Source organism: Neophocaena asiaeorientalis, unplaced genomic scaffold (genome assembly GCF_003031525.2).
Source record: "Neophocaena asiaeorientalis asiaeorientalis breed wild unplaced genomic scaffold, Neophocaena_asiaeorientalis_V1.1 scaffold29, whole genome shotgun sequence".
In the NCBI taxonomy this organism is placed as follows: Eukaryota; Metazoa; Chordata; class Mammalia; order Artiodactyla; family Phocoenidae; genus Neophocaena; species Neophocaena asiaeorientalis.
The window spans coordinates 2803746-2821105 of NW_020174423.1; the positions used below are offsets into that span (position 1 = coordinate 2803746).

Below are 17360 nucleotides of genomic sequence, written 5' to 3' on the forward strand. Positions count from 1 at the left end.
ACTAGAATATAAGGGATTTTTCTTTGTTAACTGCTTTTCCTCAGTGCCTAGAACAGTGCCTGGTGCTTAATAAATATAAACTGAACAAATGAGTGAAAAGTAGCAACAGCAAAATTAGAAATAGTGAGCATTTTTTCACAATGGGGAAGAATAAGATAGTACAAAAAATAGGGGGGAAAAGTCCACAAAGAGAAGAAAAGTTAACCAGCTTTACAGAGAAGAAGTGAATAATCCTATATGCTTTGGCATAGAGATATAATAAATGTAGCTAACACCTGCATTTCAGAAGTAAGGAGCCTTATTAATCTTTCTAGCTTTAAAGGTGTCACAGAATGTTAAGTGTTATTAGCCATAGCCACACACAAACCCTTCAAAAAGCAGATTACTTTATGATCAGGATATCTTATTTTTAAAAGTCAGGAAGATGTATAATTACAGTTTTTAAAATTCTGCTTCTACAAGTAGTGCTTTAGAGCTGGAAATACCTTACAGTTTTTCTGTTAGTGATTTCTTAATCCTGTATACACACTAGAATCACATAGAGAGTTTTTAAACATACTGGTACCTGGGTCCCACCTTCAGAGAGTCTGATTTAATTAATATAGACTGGGTGAGAGTCACTGTAAAATCAGGAGGTTGGCTTAGAATTGAAGTTCTCATCCTGCCTGAACATTAGAATCACATTTTAGAACCTACATTTTAATAAGATTCCTAGGTGATGTGTAGGCAAAGCATCGCTACAGGCTGGTGGTTCTCAAGTTTCAGCATGTGTGAGTCACCTGAGTCCGAATAGAGACTTCAGGGCTGCACTCAAAGATCAATATTCAGTAGGTCTGGGGTGGGGCCCAAGGATTTGCATATCTAACAAGCTCCCTCCCACGTGATTTTTTTTTTTTTTCCACGTGATGTTTTTGCTGCTGGTCTGGGGACCACACTTTGAGTTAGTGTCACTGTAGTGAGCTAATGGTTTCTTATCCATTGTTTAGACATTTTTCTGACCTCCTTTGCACTTGTGGCCTTTTTGTATGCCACTCTACTGATAAATCTGAGCTTCCTTGTTAGCCCATGTGACTTTGTGACGCAGTCACAAATCTTAGAGGTGTGGTGTAGGGAGCACATCATCTGATAACATTTGGCTTTCTGAGTACCATCACCATATGTTGTCATCGGTGTTTTCTAGTTGGATAACTAATTCTGATCTCATTCTGTTTCCCCTGCAGAAAACAGTGTAAGGAATGGAACTCGATTCTGTTTTCTTTATTTTTCCTGTTTTAAAAGTTGAGATATCATTTATGTAGAGTAAAATTCACCCTTTTTAGTGTACTGTTCTGTAATTTTTGACAAATATATACATTGTGTAGCTACCATCACAGTCATGATATAGAGCAGCTCCTTAACCCACCCCCCAATTCTGCTGTGCCCTTTTGTCAGTTTTTTCTCTATCAGTTTCTTTTTGGCTACTTTTCTTGCTTTCTCCCAAGCCAGAAAGCTCAAAAATTCTAATTTAGGCCATCCTCTCATTTTAAGTATAATACACTTAAATTTTTTTTTTATATTAAGGAAACTTTTTTATTGTGGTATGGTAAAAAGCACATAACAAAATTTACCATCTTAACCATTTTCAAGTGTACACTGAGGTAGTAAGTATATTTGCATTGCTGTGAAACAGGTCTTCAGAACTATTTTATCTTGCAAATTTGAAACTATATACCCATTAACCAACCCCTCCTGCATCCCTTGGTAACCACCATTCTACTTTGTGTCTATGAATTTGCCACTTCTGTATGATACACTTTTCATAAGCCCAGTCCCACTCATTTAATGAGTATTGGTTAATGTCATGCTTTGTTCCGAATTACTAAAACAGATGTGAGCCCTGATACCTAGAATGTTATAAGTAAAACATACTTAAGTAATTAATTTTGTTTATAGAATTCTTAAAAAGATATTAGTAGCTGTTAGGCACCTAGAGTGTATATGAGATTTTATTGTTTGTTCTGGATAATAAAGCATCACAAATAAATTTCTTGCTCTCCAGCAGCACATATTACATTCTAATTGAAGTTGACATATAAGAAAAGTTTGTTTCTTTTTCAAATTATAAAAATAATAAAACTACTGTAAATTTGGAAACTGAAGAGACAAATCACTCTGATCTCACTGACTTCTAGACAACGATTAACCTATTTTCTCTTAGGCTTTTTGTGAATTTTTAATTGTAATATACTTATATTTTAAATATACCTATATTTTTAATTGTATAATATACAATTTTTAATTGTAATATACTTATATCTTTCAATTCTGGTAATTTCTTCATCAGTATTTTTCCATAATTTTCATAATCCTTTTAAGTATTATATAATGTTACATTTATATATTATATATATAAATACATGTATAAGTATATATAATTGTTTCTTTCTCCTCTCTTTGGACATTTAGGTGTTTGTATTTTTTTGATTCATGTATGTAGCATCTCATGTTCTAGATTTAAATAATTAACTTTTGCCATAAAGAACATTTAAGAATGAGAAGAATACGCATGAAAATAAAATATCCAAAAATGGAAGGAAATAGTTCTGTTAAGATGTAAGTCTCTTATGGACCAATGGTGTCCACACATCTTTTCCCGCCCTGCTACCTGCATTCCCTACCCCACCACACACACATACACATACACACACAGGGCACTAAAACTTATTCAGTTACAGAATAAAGAAAAGTTTTTACAAAGTTCTTCCTCCAGGAAAGAGTCTTTTTTCATAATAACGTAAAGCCTTTGGCCTTGTTTTTCTAATACTCTCAATAGGTATAGGGATTTCAGCCTGCTGGTTGCATGAAAGTTGGAGTTTGAGACGGAGAATAAAAAATATTCTCCGTCTCAAACATAGCATGGTAAGTGGTAGAGTGAGGAAAGAACTCCTCTAATCAAAACAATTTTGAGGTATTTTTGGAGAGCTATGCTTTATTCTCTGTCCTTTTTTTCCCCATTTTGCCCATTTTTCACTGTGTTCATTATCTTACTACTTTTTAGAAAGAAGAATCCAGTTTATTACAACTTTCTAAATCTCCCAAGAAACCACCTAGAGTAAAAACAGCAATTCAAAAACCTTGGAAGAGTGAGTCTTTGAATCCAGTTTTTCCTAAGGATGATGTGATTAAGAAAGGGTAGGTGCAGCTTTTTGTGTCCCAAGTGCTTTTCTGCAATGGTAAGATTTTTGAAGAATTTAAAAATTAAATAGAAATTGAAAACTAATACTTTTCTTTTTTTACATGAGTTCTTATATTTCAGGGATAGATATTAGAGGGTTGTATTTCTCACGCATACTCTAATTAATCGTAGAACGCCTAAGATTGGTAATTTTAAAGAGGTGGTAGTTATGATCTCTAGCTTCTCATGAGCTGTACAATCAAAAGACGTCTCTGAGAAGATCGCCCTTCAATGCTTTCTTTTCCCTTCTCAGTAATATTTCTCAAGCTTGAGAACTCAAAATACCCTCAATAATATTGTACTTATTTAATACAGTATATTTTAAAAATTCGTTTAGATTTGCCCACCTATTTACGCTTTTCATTGTTCTTTATTTCAAACGGAGTTATTTTCCTTCAGCTTGAAGAAATACCCTTTGGTGTTAACTTTGGTGTGTAGTCTGCTGGTGGATAATTATTTGTTTAAGGATTTATTACTTCACTTTTATTCTTCTTTATTGAGATAAAATTTACCTATCATAAAATTCACTATTTTAACCATGTTCAGGTATACAATTCAGTGACTTTTAGTATATGCACAAAGTTGTAAAACCATCACCACTATATAATTCCAAAACAACTCATCAGCCAAAAAAGAAGCTCCATCTCATTAACAATCACTCCTTACTCTTCCCTCCCCGAAACCCCAGTAACCACTCATCTACTCTCTGTACCTTTCCCTTCAAAGTAGAAGAGAAGGAAGGGTTCAGTAACCAAGGCAATGGGGCTACCTTGGACAGGAAATAGGACACTTCTTCCTGAGACAGGATGGAAGGAAGTAAGGATGGGTGTAGGTAAATATATCTGTTGATAGATAAATTTGAAATGCTTTCAGCTGCAAATAACAGAAAAGTTGACTAACAATGGCCTAGACAAATGGAATTATGTTTTTCACAGAGCAAGAAATCTGAGTGTAGGCAACTGCCAGTATTGGTTCACCAGATTAGGAGTATTGAGGCCTAAGTCTTTGTAATGCTCTTGGCCATTCCTTTATAGTCTGTGGTGTTACAGCTCCTGACATCAGGCTCTCGAATCATAAAGAAGGAGCAGGGGCAATATCCATTAATTCTCTCCCTGTAGTCAGGAAAGCAGGCTTTCATAGAAGCTCCCCAGCAGACATCATTTTATATCTCAGTCATAACTGTTACATGACATCCCCTCCCTACCTGGAGTCTTGATAAGTGAATATTCAACCTTTTCAGTATTTTAGTGATGCTGGTAATAGAATCATGTTGTCAGAAATGGGTGTTGAGTTAGCCAGTCAATTAATAGTGTCTGCTACATGGCACAGGGGAAACTGAAGGATGTTGTACCTACATTTTGTCTGAGAAGAACCTGCAGGGTAATCTGCTGGTGGATTGGCGTGGAGGAAGGCTGGTGAGTTGGAACAGGCATGGGTTATGGAGCTGGAAAATGAGGTTTGGAATAATTGCAGTGGGCTATGGGAGAGGGAGCTGGATGAGAAAATATAAAAAGCTAAGGTCGAAAGTCATTAGTCTAACTCCAGAGTCTTCCATCATCTCAACTCAAACTACCACATATAAACCCGTATGAATCCCACCTGTTGTGAGGATTAATTATGATCATATGAATTATATTTGGCACAATGTTTGGTATGTAGTTTAGTTGTTAGTGTTCTCTTGCCCTAAGAAAATTAGTTAACTTGCTGCATTTTAAACAAGACTTTGTCTACTTACCTTCATATATTGTTCACTCTTCTCCCCATCTGAAGAACCCCTCTAAACACAGCCCCCCCACACACATACACACAGAATTTATCTTCCACCCATTATTCAGGAAGAAGCTCATTTCTTTAATTACTAATATAGCTCCAAGGGACTTCTCATTCTTACACGCCCATAGTTTTATTATCCGTCCCAGACATTTGGCATCTGTGATATGTTCACGAACTCATTCAACCAGCAGTTATTTTATTGAGAGTTGTCTTTATGTATGACTGTACCTCATTTTCTCAACTGCCTCTTGAGGGCTGGACTTGATGCTGATACTTCTTTTTCTAATTCTCTCACAATGCTTAGGAGCACGCCTAAGATTCGGTGAATGTATAGCAAAGGTGCTCAAAATATTTGTTGATCAATTAGTTCTCATCCCTATAATTTAGGTCAAGGCACATGTCAGAAAGCAGCAAAATTATTCGTTTAACATCTTTTACTGACATTTCTGAATGTCTGAAGCCCCAACTGGGTAGAAGATATACTTATACAGAAGAACCTGTGGTAAGTATTTTGAGAACTGAGTAATTTGATTCCTCATTTAACCTATTTAGTGTCCCCTGATTTTATAGAATTTTTATTGATTTACCATAATGACTTTTTTCTTTACTGAACAAAAGAATTATTTTTTCCTTACAAAAGGATTTTTATGCAAAAACTTTCTATTTCCTTTTGTAGTACCATGTTGCTGTATACTCTGTTGATTACTGTTTTCAAAAGCAGCTACGTTCTCGTTTTGGTATGATCACACCTCAGACACAAAATAAAACCCTCTAGGATTTTTATTAAATTTTTAACATTTTATAAAAAGTAATATTCTATGTTATGTTTTGGAAGTATGTTTAGAACTTTTATAAAGCAGAGTATTTCCAGTGTGTGGTTACTTTGATAATGTGGATTTAATACACCAGTTCTAAATGAAAATTTCACATTCTTTTGCAATTATACTTTAGGTAGAAACCTTCGTAGTCCTAGTATGGGCTGAACATTTACATATAATTTTGGACTATTTATTTTATTCTAAGCAAACAGTTCTCCTTTTCTTCTATTTAGTATTATTTCCTACCCAAATAATGATTTTTTAGCTTTGGAATGCTAATGGTTAAACATCATAAAAACATTAAATTTTCATCTCAGAATTTGTTTAGTAGGGGGATAAAGGGAGAGGCAGAGAGACACTATAACAGAGAGAGCAAGAACCTGACTTAAACCCTAAATCGTCCATTCCACAGTTATCTTAAGATTACAAAGAAGAAGTCTGAGTTCCACACAACAGATAGCAAAGAGCTCATGTGAATATGGACGCCCTTCCTTATTCTAGAGTTACTCTTGTGCTTGGAGAAATAGCCAGCTTTCTGTGTTTCAAGAACGGTGTTAGGCTTGCCAGCACTGTTGGCAGAGAAGCCCATAAATAGCAAAGTTTTATGAGAACTTATACTGCCATTTACACTCTGAAGGCCGTGACCTGTATGGAGTGAGACTGTCCAAAGAGGGACCCCGTAAGGACAGTTAATGAGCATCACTGAGAGGCCTTGAAGATATTTCTTTTTATAACTCTCTTGTAGCTATTATAGCAGCAGTTCAAGGCTAAAATAACAGTAAATATGTAGGAAAGAGGCCACCAACAGAGATTTGGAAGACTCCTAAAATGGTGTCACGGTGCCTGAAATGTGAAAATAGTTGAGGTTGGGAAGTCAGTTTAATATTAAGTTTGAAATCAGATTAGTTTATAATAGAATGAACTCTGCTGCTATAGTTGGCTCCATAAACGAATCTTGTGGGACAGGCAGATGCAAACATACTGCATTAATTACATATATGGTACAAAAATAAAATAAAATAGTCCAGTGGGGAAATGACAGCTTGGTAGAATTTATGAAACCCTGTTGTTGTACAATGCCATAAAAAAATAACAATGTTTCTGGGTGGATAATGTACTTCTGTTTTGTTATCTAGATTAAAACCATGGCAGATGGTGCCTTGGGAGGATTTCACATGGAAAATTTGTTGCAATCGTTGTATGTAGAAAATAGAGCTGGATTCTTCTTTACTAAATTCTGTGAGAACTCAGGGAACAAGGTAGAAGATAATTATTTTAAATCTAATTTTATACTTTTATTTCATTTAAAATGAGAGATTGAAATAATTGAATGCTCAAATAGTTATATTTGATGTTAAAATTCCCATCTCCTCTGGTAAGAAATCTCATGTTAAATATTTAGTAAAATTTTAAATATCTTAATTATAATTCTCTTTGGTTCATTTTCCTACTAAAATTACAAAGAAAAGTGAAATACAGATAGACAAGAATTGACTTGCATTATTAATAATAGATTACTTTCATATAACTTTGTTTCAGTGTAATGTATATTAACTTCAGTGCTGATTTCTATCAATCCTTTACGTTTTATTTTTAATAAGTCTAACAATGACAGTTGCAATGAATAGTAACAAACTTATTTCTAGGTTTTTTGTTTGCTTGTTTTTTAGTTGTCACAAACAGTCTTTATTTTGCTCAAATGAAAAGTATTTCACTAGCTCAATTATTAGAGTTGTGTTTGCTTCTGGTATAATATACATTTGCCCACATATATCAGAATACCTTCAGATTTTGGTTTCATGCCAGAGATAGCGTGATTACTTTTTAATTATTAACTAGAACACTTACTATTTTAATGACCAATTATGTGAGAAACGTATATACAAAAATATAATGATCCAGTGACAATACCAATAAATAATTTGTATGTTGCCAGTTTGTGATACAAGATAAAACCACCTTAAATTGAACCTGATTTATAGTAACATCAAGGAGCTAAACAATTATTTTTATTTGAAATTAGAGCTTTGTAGAGCTTTAATAATTGGGTGGTAGTAATTTATGTACTTTTTCCATCTGCAGTTGTGGAAGAACAGTGTGTACTTTTGGTTTGACCTACAAGCTTATCATCAGCTTTTCTACCAAGAAACAATTCACCCTTTTAAAGTATGCAAGCAAGCTCAAGTAAGTAGTAAATAATGTTGGTTCAATGTGAAGCACTAAGTACACAGAAATGAAAAGTTGTGTCCAGCCTCAAACAAGAGAAATCTGGGAATGTGGGCAGAAAGGCAGCAGCTAAGTTGTTGCCATTGAGTTACTTTATTTAAATGTCAGCAGAATATTGTTTTATAATCTGATTTGTGGGTTCTCAGTTTTATCTATTTTATTTGGTATGCCTTATTTTCTCTTTGCTGCCGATTAATTGCTCTTCCAACAAAGGACATCTTATCTTTTTTTCTAATTTATGCCTTTTTGGTTTGGTTGTGAGTAATTTAAAAGAGAACCCTGAGAGAGGACTTCTAATAAATCATTGAAGTGATTGGGAGCAGAGGCATTGACCAAAGATGTTCTCTGAGCTTCCTGCAGCAATCAGCTGTTGGAGATACTTAGGCTATTGGCCCGTCTAAAGATGGGGAAAGAATGTTGACTGATTCTGTGTGGCATAGGCCCTGTGTCATCACCTGGCCTTCTGTGCTACATGCTATGTAAGACAGATACTCAGAGTTGGAGGAAAGAACATCTTAAGACCTCTCCAAAGCAAAATAGAGGGCGGAGAACAGAGGATTCTCTGCAAAGAGAAAGAGAGAGTAGCCATTTTTTGAGGGGAGAAAGAAAGGGAATAGAATTATGACTCAAGCTAACTTATCTTTTCAGTTTTTATTCTTAGGCTCTCCTAATCTTTTATGGAGAGAGGTCATCAAGCCTAGAAAACTGCTGATCACTTCTGTATCTCTTGACCATTTAAGTGGTTCTTATAATCTGAAATAACCCCATTCCAGGGGACCTTTCCTTGAGCAATGCTGAGGAGATTAGCTTCGTCATATTGTTTATTATCATATTATAATCTTATTCAGGACATCAGAGAGTACTGCTGGGTGTTTGCTGTTACCTCCACCACCCTGACTTTGGCATTAATAACTATGTTTTATAAATCAGCTGACAGAACTTTGTACTTTTTACCATGAGAATTAGGGCTTCGGTTCCTACAGAGCCCAGATCTGGCTCCATGAAATCATGAAACTGTATCTCTAATTTGCCAGTACCATTTTCTGAGACCACACAATTGGCTCTTCTGCTTGTTAATCATTTACCTGTAATTCTCTACTTATCCTTCTTTCCCTAACCTATTGCCTCTGACTGCTAAAGTGCCACCATTTTTATTATGTTTTCACCACTGCAAGACTTACTCCTCTAAAAATCTTCAGCAGCTCACTCAGTTAAGTAGGTTTTTTTGTTGCTGTTGTAATCACAATATTTCCATACACTTGTAAAAGGGGAAATTCTGTTTGAGCTTAGTAGATGTTAATTCTTTGTAATGGTATTCAACCAGCTATAAATGATTGTGAAACAGGATACACTCACATTTTTGTTATTCTGAGATATTCTGTTTTGGGATTATCGAGGCCCATAAGCTTTTTATCCTTCCCTAGCTTCTCTTTTGAAGAGTCAAAACAGTATGGGGAGAGGGGAGTGATGGAGACATTGGTTTTAGTTTAACTGGGGGAAATAAAAGGAGCAAATCATGTAATCTTTTTGACTTGCTTGCTTTTTGCATCTGTGGTTATTTTATTTTTTGGTTAGTGGAGCAGTTGTCTAAATTGGTTTAGGTTTTAATTATCCAAGATTTCTGCCCCCAGATATAAGACTTGCTTCTAATACCATGATCCTATAGATTTGTTTCACAATATGAAATACCATTGGTTTCTTTATAATAGAAATGCTGTATAACTTCCTTCAAGGGTACATGTACAATATAGATCTTTGGATTGATCAAGCCAATGGCAGCATATAATCAGCTGGCACTGTGTTAAAGTTGCCATTAACTTGATTTTTTTTTTTTTTTTGCGGTACGTGGGCCTCTCACTGTTGTGGCCTCTCCTGTTGCGGAGCACAGGCTCCGGACGCGCAGGCTCAGCAGCCATGGCTCACGGGCCCAGCCACTCCGCGGCATGTGGGATCTTCCCAGACCAGGGCACGAACCTGTGTCCCCTGCGTCAGCAGGCAGACTCTCAACCACTGCGCCACCAGGGAAGCCCTAACTTGATTTTTATATTGTCTTTGTACATCTGATGAGCTGCGTGGTAAGAGACCAAGGGTTGATTACAAAAGACTTACATGCCTTTCTGTATGCTGATCGACACATTACATACCTTGAAGTTTTATTACCTCAAGAAGTATTGCAGAAATATCTGTAGGCAGACTAGATGGGAGGTCAGTGATAGTGATTTAGCATGACTAACTGTGGTCCAGGAGTTTGAACGACAGTCTTGGGCACATCCTGAAGGTTTCATTGCACAGCTTCCAGATAGAATTGTTCAGTTAGGAACCAAATGAAATGGTCTTGGCAAGGAGGAAGAGAAGCACCACCAGAGTGCAAAGATACAGTCTTTGATCCTAGCAACAACTTGCCAGTGGACCATCTATCACTGCCAAGATTTGGAACCAAGATTTCTGCCAATAGTCCTACTGTTTTTTTAACATTACATACTTGCTTCAGTGAGAGACCATTACAATAGAATGAAGTACCACAGTCTTTTGTAAGTTCTTCCATCTTTGTAGAAATCTTTCAAACTGTATCCCAACAAAAACTACACATTTAGAATTTACCACTCTCCAAAGCATATACATTGGGATTTTAAAAAAATTAGTAAATGTATTATACATGCATAAGTATTATACATGTTTACACATATGTATACATACATACAAACATGTTCAAAATAAAAAATCAGTGGGAAGGAGGAAGAGAGAAAAAAAGAGTAAAAATTAGAGCCTAGGAGCAAAATTATGTGGAGAATGTAGGAATTAATGAGTAGAGAGGGTAGGTAAGAATGAAATGAAAGTGAGGAATAAGAGGATTGCTAGGTAAATCCATGGCACTTTTACCACAGAGTGCTATTGAATATAAAGATGTTCTTGCAGCAATGTGAGATTTTTGCCTTATTGAATTGAACATCAGGGTAACACATTTTTTAATTGAAGTATAGTTTATTTACAATGTTTCAGGTGTACAGCAATGTGATTCAGAATATATATATGTTAATTTTGTTTATACCCAGTAAGTAGTCTTAACTATTTTTTTTATTACCATCAATGATGTGTAGATTTATTTAGTTATTTATTTAACATCTTTATTGGAGTTTAACTGCTTTACAATGGTGTGTTAGTTTCTGCTTTATAACAAAGTGAATCAGCTATACATATCGCGCACAAATTTCTTGCTTACCATTGGTTTTTGCATCACATTCCTTCCTTTGGGTTTGATTTCTGAAGAATAGCTTTTAATAGGTTTTTCATTAGGATTTACCAGTGGGAAAAATCAGACTTTTTTTTGTCTGAAAATGTGTATTTTCTTCTCTCATTGATCATTCAGCTGAATATAGAATTCTAGGTGGACAATTTTCTCTCAGCACTTTGCAGATATTATTCTACTGTCTTCTGGTTTCTATTGCTATTGTTGAAGAGTCTGTTCTTGCTCCCTTGAGGGAGGATGTTTTTTCTCATTCCTTTTATAATCTTCCCTTTGACTTTGGGGTTCTGTATGTCACCTCGATGTGTTTATTACTACAGTTATCTTTCTTGGGTCTAAGTTGCTTCTAGAATCTGAGGAGTCATGTCTTTCATCAATTCTGGAAAATTCTCAGCCATTATTTCTTTCAGTCTTTCTACTTCTCTTTTCTGGATTCTCTGGTCAATGTTCGTGCTTTTCAGTCTATCCCATATCTCTCTTAATCTCTCAAGTTTCTCCATCTTATAATATCTGTGTTATATGTTTTAAAACTGAACAAGATCAATTTTCTTTGATCTGTTTTCCAGTTCATATTTTATTTCTTCAGCAGATTTCAATCTGCTGTTTAACCCATCTATTGAGTTAAATCATTTAAGGAATTACTTTTTATTATTATTAGACATTCTACTTGTGTTCTTTAAATCTTCCTGGTGATTTATCTTTTTGTCTTATTTTTCTTCATGTTTTTAGTTCTCCTTTTATGTCTCTAAGCATTTTAAACATATTTTATAGTCTGTAGCTGTGTTAGGTATCTATTCCTACATAAGCGTATTATCATAACTTTGTGGCTTAAACAACACACCTTTATTACCTCACAGTTTATACGGATAAGGAGTCTGGGCACAGCTTTGCTGGGTCCTCCACAAGGCTGTAAATCAGGATATTGACCAGGGCTGGTTTCTCATCTGGGGCTCACCTGGGGAACAGTCTTCTTCAGTGCTCACATGGTTGTTAGCAGCATTCAGTTCCTTGCAGACCACCAAAATAAGAACTCATTTTTTGTTAGCTGTCAGCTAGCAGCCACTTCAGCTCTGTGCCATGTGGTCCTCTCCATATGGTAGCTCACAACATGGCAGCTTGCTTCTCCAAAACCAGCAAGGGAGGGAGTTTCTTAGTAAGACTGGCATTACCATCTTATGTAACATAATCATGTCCACGTAATCACATAAATCTCATCATTGTTGCTGTATTCTGTTGGTTAGAAGCAAGCCATACGTTAATGCCCACACTTAGGGGGAGAAGGTTATGAAAGGGAATGAACACTAGGAGACACTGTTCATGGGTGCCACCCTAGAGTCTGGCTGCTACAATATCCAATAATTCCATGATTTGTAGTTCTTGGGAGAACTACTTCTGCTATTTATTATTTCTGCTGACATGGTGGATTCTTTCCTTGTGTGTTTTGTAATGTTGAATGATGAGCTCTTATAGTAAAGTTTTTATCTGTGGTGCTTCTGCTAGGCACATTTTTAATGCTAATTTGTCATCTTGGGGTTTCCTCATTTGCCAAGTGTAATCTTGAAAACCACACCCACATGATGGTAAACTCATGATAGTGCATCCGCAGGAGATATTTTTCTTTTACGTAGAGTATAAGCCAAGACAAGCAAGCTTGTTTTTTGTTTCCTAGGTTTGGTAGTTGTATATATGTACATTTTTTTCCCACTCTATGTTTCACTTTGTGTGTACCCCTTCAAGGACCATGGTGTACATATGGGTCTCAGTGTTACATTTTCACTTTGTGAGGGTCCAAGGCCCTATCTCCTGTACCCTGTGGCTCTTACAACCCACATCCTTGATTCACCCCATGGTAGTCTCATCATCAGCTCGTGCTTAGCACCCTGGTTTTCACTACACTCCTTAATTTTGACCCATGGTAATTTTCCTTACTACCGCAGCTATGCATTTAAAAGGATATTAGTTATCCTTTATCCAGTACTTCTAGGCAGTTTATAGAGAAAAAGATTCAAGTAATCTAGCCTGCCAACGTACCAAAAAAGGGAGTCTCTGCAAGAAGCAGTCATATATTTTCTAATTTAATACCCATAGTAAGAATGGGAGGTATTTTTATCCTATTTTTTATAGATAAAAAAGAATCTAGGCCTTCCCTGGTGGCGCAATGGTTGGGAGTCTGCCTGCCGATGCAGGGGACACGGGTTCGTGCCCCGATCTGGGAAGATCCCACATGCCGCGGAGCGGCTAGGCCCGTGAGCCATGGCCTCTGAGCCTGTGCGTCTGGAGCCTGTGCTCCGCAACAGGAGAGACCGCAACAGTGAGAGGCCCGTGTACCGAAAAAAAAAAAAGAATCTAGATCTCTGAAATGTTAACTTTGCCAAGGTTTCATAGCTGGGAACAAACTTAAGCTCAAACTTGAGGTACAAAACCTACTTCAGTGCTGTACTTTGCCTTCTCTGCTCTACATATAAAAGTTCATCACGTCTACCGCAGAGGACTTTGTAAGGTCTGTATAAGATAATGTAGATGGAAATATTTTGTAGTTTAATGTAGGGCACTCTATGAAATAAGTAGGTATTATTATCATTAGAGTCAATACTTAAGGTTCTATCAATTGCCTGGTTAATGGAGAACGAAGATAGGAATTTGAAGAAAACAAGGTAGAAGAACAGCAGCTCCTAAACCAACAGCTATTCATTTAACCAATACTATAACTTATTCTGAGATTAAAAATACCACTTAAATCAAAATGTGCTTCATATAATTACAAACTTTTAAGCTATATTTTATAATATTCTGCTACTCACTTCTTAGTTAACATTCACAAAGAGCCTGGTATGTGCCAAGTAATGTCCTGTGAATGCAAAGATAATTAGGACAAAGTTCTTGGCTTAAAGAGCTCACTCTGTAGTGGGGGAGAGAGAGAATTATGGAGGTACTTCAGTCACATTTAAAATAAAACCAGATAATAGCATCTTAACTGGAAATTAAATAAGTTCTGCCTTTACTGGCAGATAAAAGTTGGTTATCGTTTTTTTTTTTTTAATCAACATCTTTTCAAATACCTGTAGAAGGGAGAGAACTATTTCCTTCTTTTTTTTTTCCATTTTTTGAGCCGAACACTTTAATCCTTTAGTCTTATTCCTGCTCTGTGAAGCAATACAAAATAAATCTGTCTTTTGGGTGACAACTCTTCAAACAAAAATATTATACTGTCCTGTTTTACTCCTCTCAACAACTTTAGACTAAATCTCAAATCTTTTACATTCGAGATATAGATCTTTAATCTTAGCTAGATGAAATCTTGACATTTGGAAGTCCCATTCCTGACATCTCCACCCAGTAATTTGACAGCTCATAAATATTCTGGCCTAATGCTCTAGTGAGCAACGGTTGTGCCTCTATATCCCTACAAAGAAATCAGTTGATGGGTCCCATGGCAAATAAGTCAGTCTAAGTGATTACCCCTATTCACCCAGGATCTCTAAGGGTTTACTCTATTTTTTTGGAATTTTATTTTATTTTATTTATACAGCAAGTTCTTATTACTTATCTATTTTATACATATTAATGTATATACATCAATCCCAAAGTTCCCTTGTATATATATACCACATCTTCTTTATCCATTCGTCTTTCGATGGGTATTTAGGTTGCTTCCATGACCTGGCTATTGTAAATAGTGCTGCAATGAACACTGTAGTACATGCGTCTTTTTGAGTTATGACTTTCTCTGGGTATATGTCCAGTAGTGGGATTGCTGAGTCATATGGTAATTCTATTTTTAGTTTTATAAGGAACCTCCATACTATTCTCCATAGTGGCAGTATCAATTTACATTCCCACCAACAGTGCAAGAGGGGTCCCTTTTCTCCACAGCCTCTCCGGCATTTGTTGTTTGTAGATTTTCTAATGATGCCCATTCTAACTGGTGTGAGGTGATACCTCATTGTAGTTTTCATTTGCATTTCTCTAATAATTATGGATGTTGAGCAGCTTTTCATGTGCCTCATGGTCATCTGTATGTCTTCTTTGGAGAGATGACCGTTTAGGTCTTTTGCCCATTTTTTGACTGTGTTGTTTGTTTTTTTTTAATATTGAGCTGCCTGAGCTGTTTATATATATTGGGCATTAATCCTTTGTCTGTTGATTCGTTTGGAAATATTTTCTCCTGTTCTGAGGGTTGTCTTTTTGTCTTGTTTAGAGTTTCCTTTGCTGTGCAAAAGCTTTGAAGTTTCATTAGGTCCCATTTGTTTATTTTTGGTTTTATTTCCATTACTCTGGGAGGTGGATCAAAAAATATCTTGCTGTGAATTATGTCAAAGAGTGTTCTTCCTACGTTTTCCTCTAAGAGTTTTATAGTGTCCAGTCTTACATTTAGGTCTTTAATCCACTTTGAGTTTATTTCTGTGTATGGTGTTAGGGAGTGTTCTAGTTTCATTCTTTTACATGTAGCTGTCCAGTTTTCCCAGGACCGTTTATTGAAGAGACTGTCTTTTCTCCCTTGTATATTCTTGCCTCCTTTGTCATAGATTAGTTGACCATAGGTGTGTGAGTTTATCTCTGGGCTTTCTATCCTGTTCCATTGATTTATGTTTCTGTTTTCGTGCCAGTACCATATTGTCTTGATTACTATAGCTTTGTAGTATAGTCTGAAGTCAGGGAGTCTGAGACCTCCAGCTCCATTTTTCTCCCTCAAGATTGCTTTGGCTCTTCAGGGTCTTTTTTGTTCTAGTTCTATAAAACATGCCATTGATAATTTTATACGAATTGCATTGACTCTGTAGATTGCTTTGGGTAGTATAGTCATTTTCACAATATTGATTCTTCCAATCCAAGAACATGGTATATCTCTCCATCTGTTTGTGTCATCTTTGATTTCTTTCTCCAGTGTCTTGTAGTCTTGTGAGTCTTTTACCTCCGTAGTTAGGCTTATTCCTAGGTATTTTATTCTTTTTGTTGCAATGGTGAATGGGATTGTTTCCTTAATTTCTCTTTCTGATCTTTCACTGTTAGTATATAGGAATGCAAGAGATTTCTGTGCATTAATTTTGTATCCTGCAACTTTACCATATTCATCGATTAGCTCTAGTAGTTTTCTGGTGGCATATTTAGGATTCTCTATGTATCGTATCATGTCATCTGCAAACAGTGACAGTTTTACTTCTTCTTCTCCAATTTGCATTCCTTTTATTTCTTTTTCCTCTCGGATTGCTGTGGCTAGGACTTCCACATCCTTGTCTTGTTCCTGATCTTAGAGGAAATGTTTTCAGTTTTTCACCTTTGAGAATGGTGTTTGCTGTGGGTTTGTTGTATATGGCCTTTATTATGTTGAGGTAGGTTCCCTCTATTCCCACTTTCTGGAGAGTTTTTATCATAAATGGGTGTTGAATTTTGTCAAAAGCTTTTTCTGCTTCTATTGAGATGATCATATGGTTTTTATTCTTCAGTTTGTTAATATGATTGCTTTGTGTATATTGAAGAATCCTTGAATCCCTGGGATAAAACCCACTTGATCATGGTGTATGATCCTTTTAATGTGTTGTTGGATTCTGTTTGCTAGTATTTTTTTTTAATATTAACATATGTCGTGAATTTTTAAATTTTTTTATTTATTTATTAATGGCTGTGTTGGGTCTTCGTTTCTGTGTGAGGGCTTTCTCTAGTTGTGGCAAGCGGTGGCCACTTTTCATCGCGTTGTGCGGGCCTCTCACTATCGCGGCCTCTCTTGTTGCGGAGCACAGGCTCCAGACGCGCAGTCTCAGTAATTGTGGCTCACAGGCCCAGTTGCTCCACGGCATGTGGGATCTTCCCAGACCAGGGCTCAAACCCGTCTCCCCTGCATTGGCAGGCAGATTCTCAACCACTGCGCCACCAGGGAAGCACTGTTTGCTAGTATTTTGTTGAGGATTTTTGCATCTATATTCATCCGTGATATTGGTCTGTAATTTTCTTTCTTGGTATTAACTTTGTCTGGTTTTGGTATCAGGTTTATGGTGGCCTCATAGAATGAGTTTGGGAGTGTTCCTTCCTCTGAAGTTTTTTGGAAGACTTTGAGAAGGATGGGTGTTAGCTCTTCTCTAAATGTTTG

The 17360-nt window shown here is 36.2% G+C and overlaps 1 protein-coding gene across 1 annotated transcript in view; it reads left to right on the forward strand.

Moving 5' to 3' along the window:
• The window catches only part of RGS22 (regulator of G protein signaling 22), a 175203-nt gene that overhangs the window by 71130 nt on the left and 86713 nt on the right, over positions 1-17360 (forward strand). Inside the window, exons 11-14 of the mRNA XM_024756574.1 lie at positions 3038-3171; positions 5375-5489; positions 6942-7064; positions 7888-7989. Of these exons, the coding sequence (XP_024612342.1) occupies positions 3038-3171; positions 5375-5489; positions 6942-7064; positions 7888-7989 (474 nt within the window). The remainder of the gene's footprint in view (positions 1-3037; positions 3172-5374; positions 5490-6941; positions 7065-7887; positions 7990-17360) is intronic.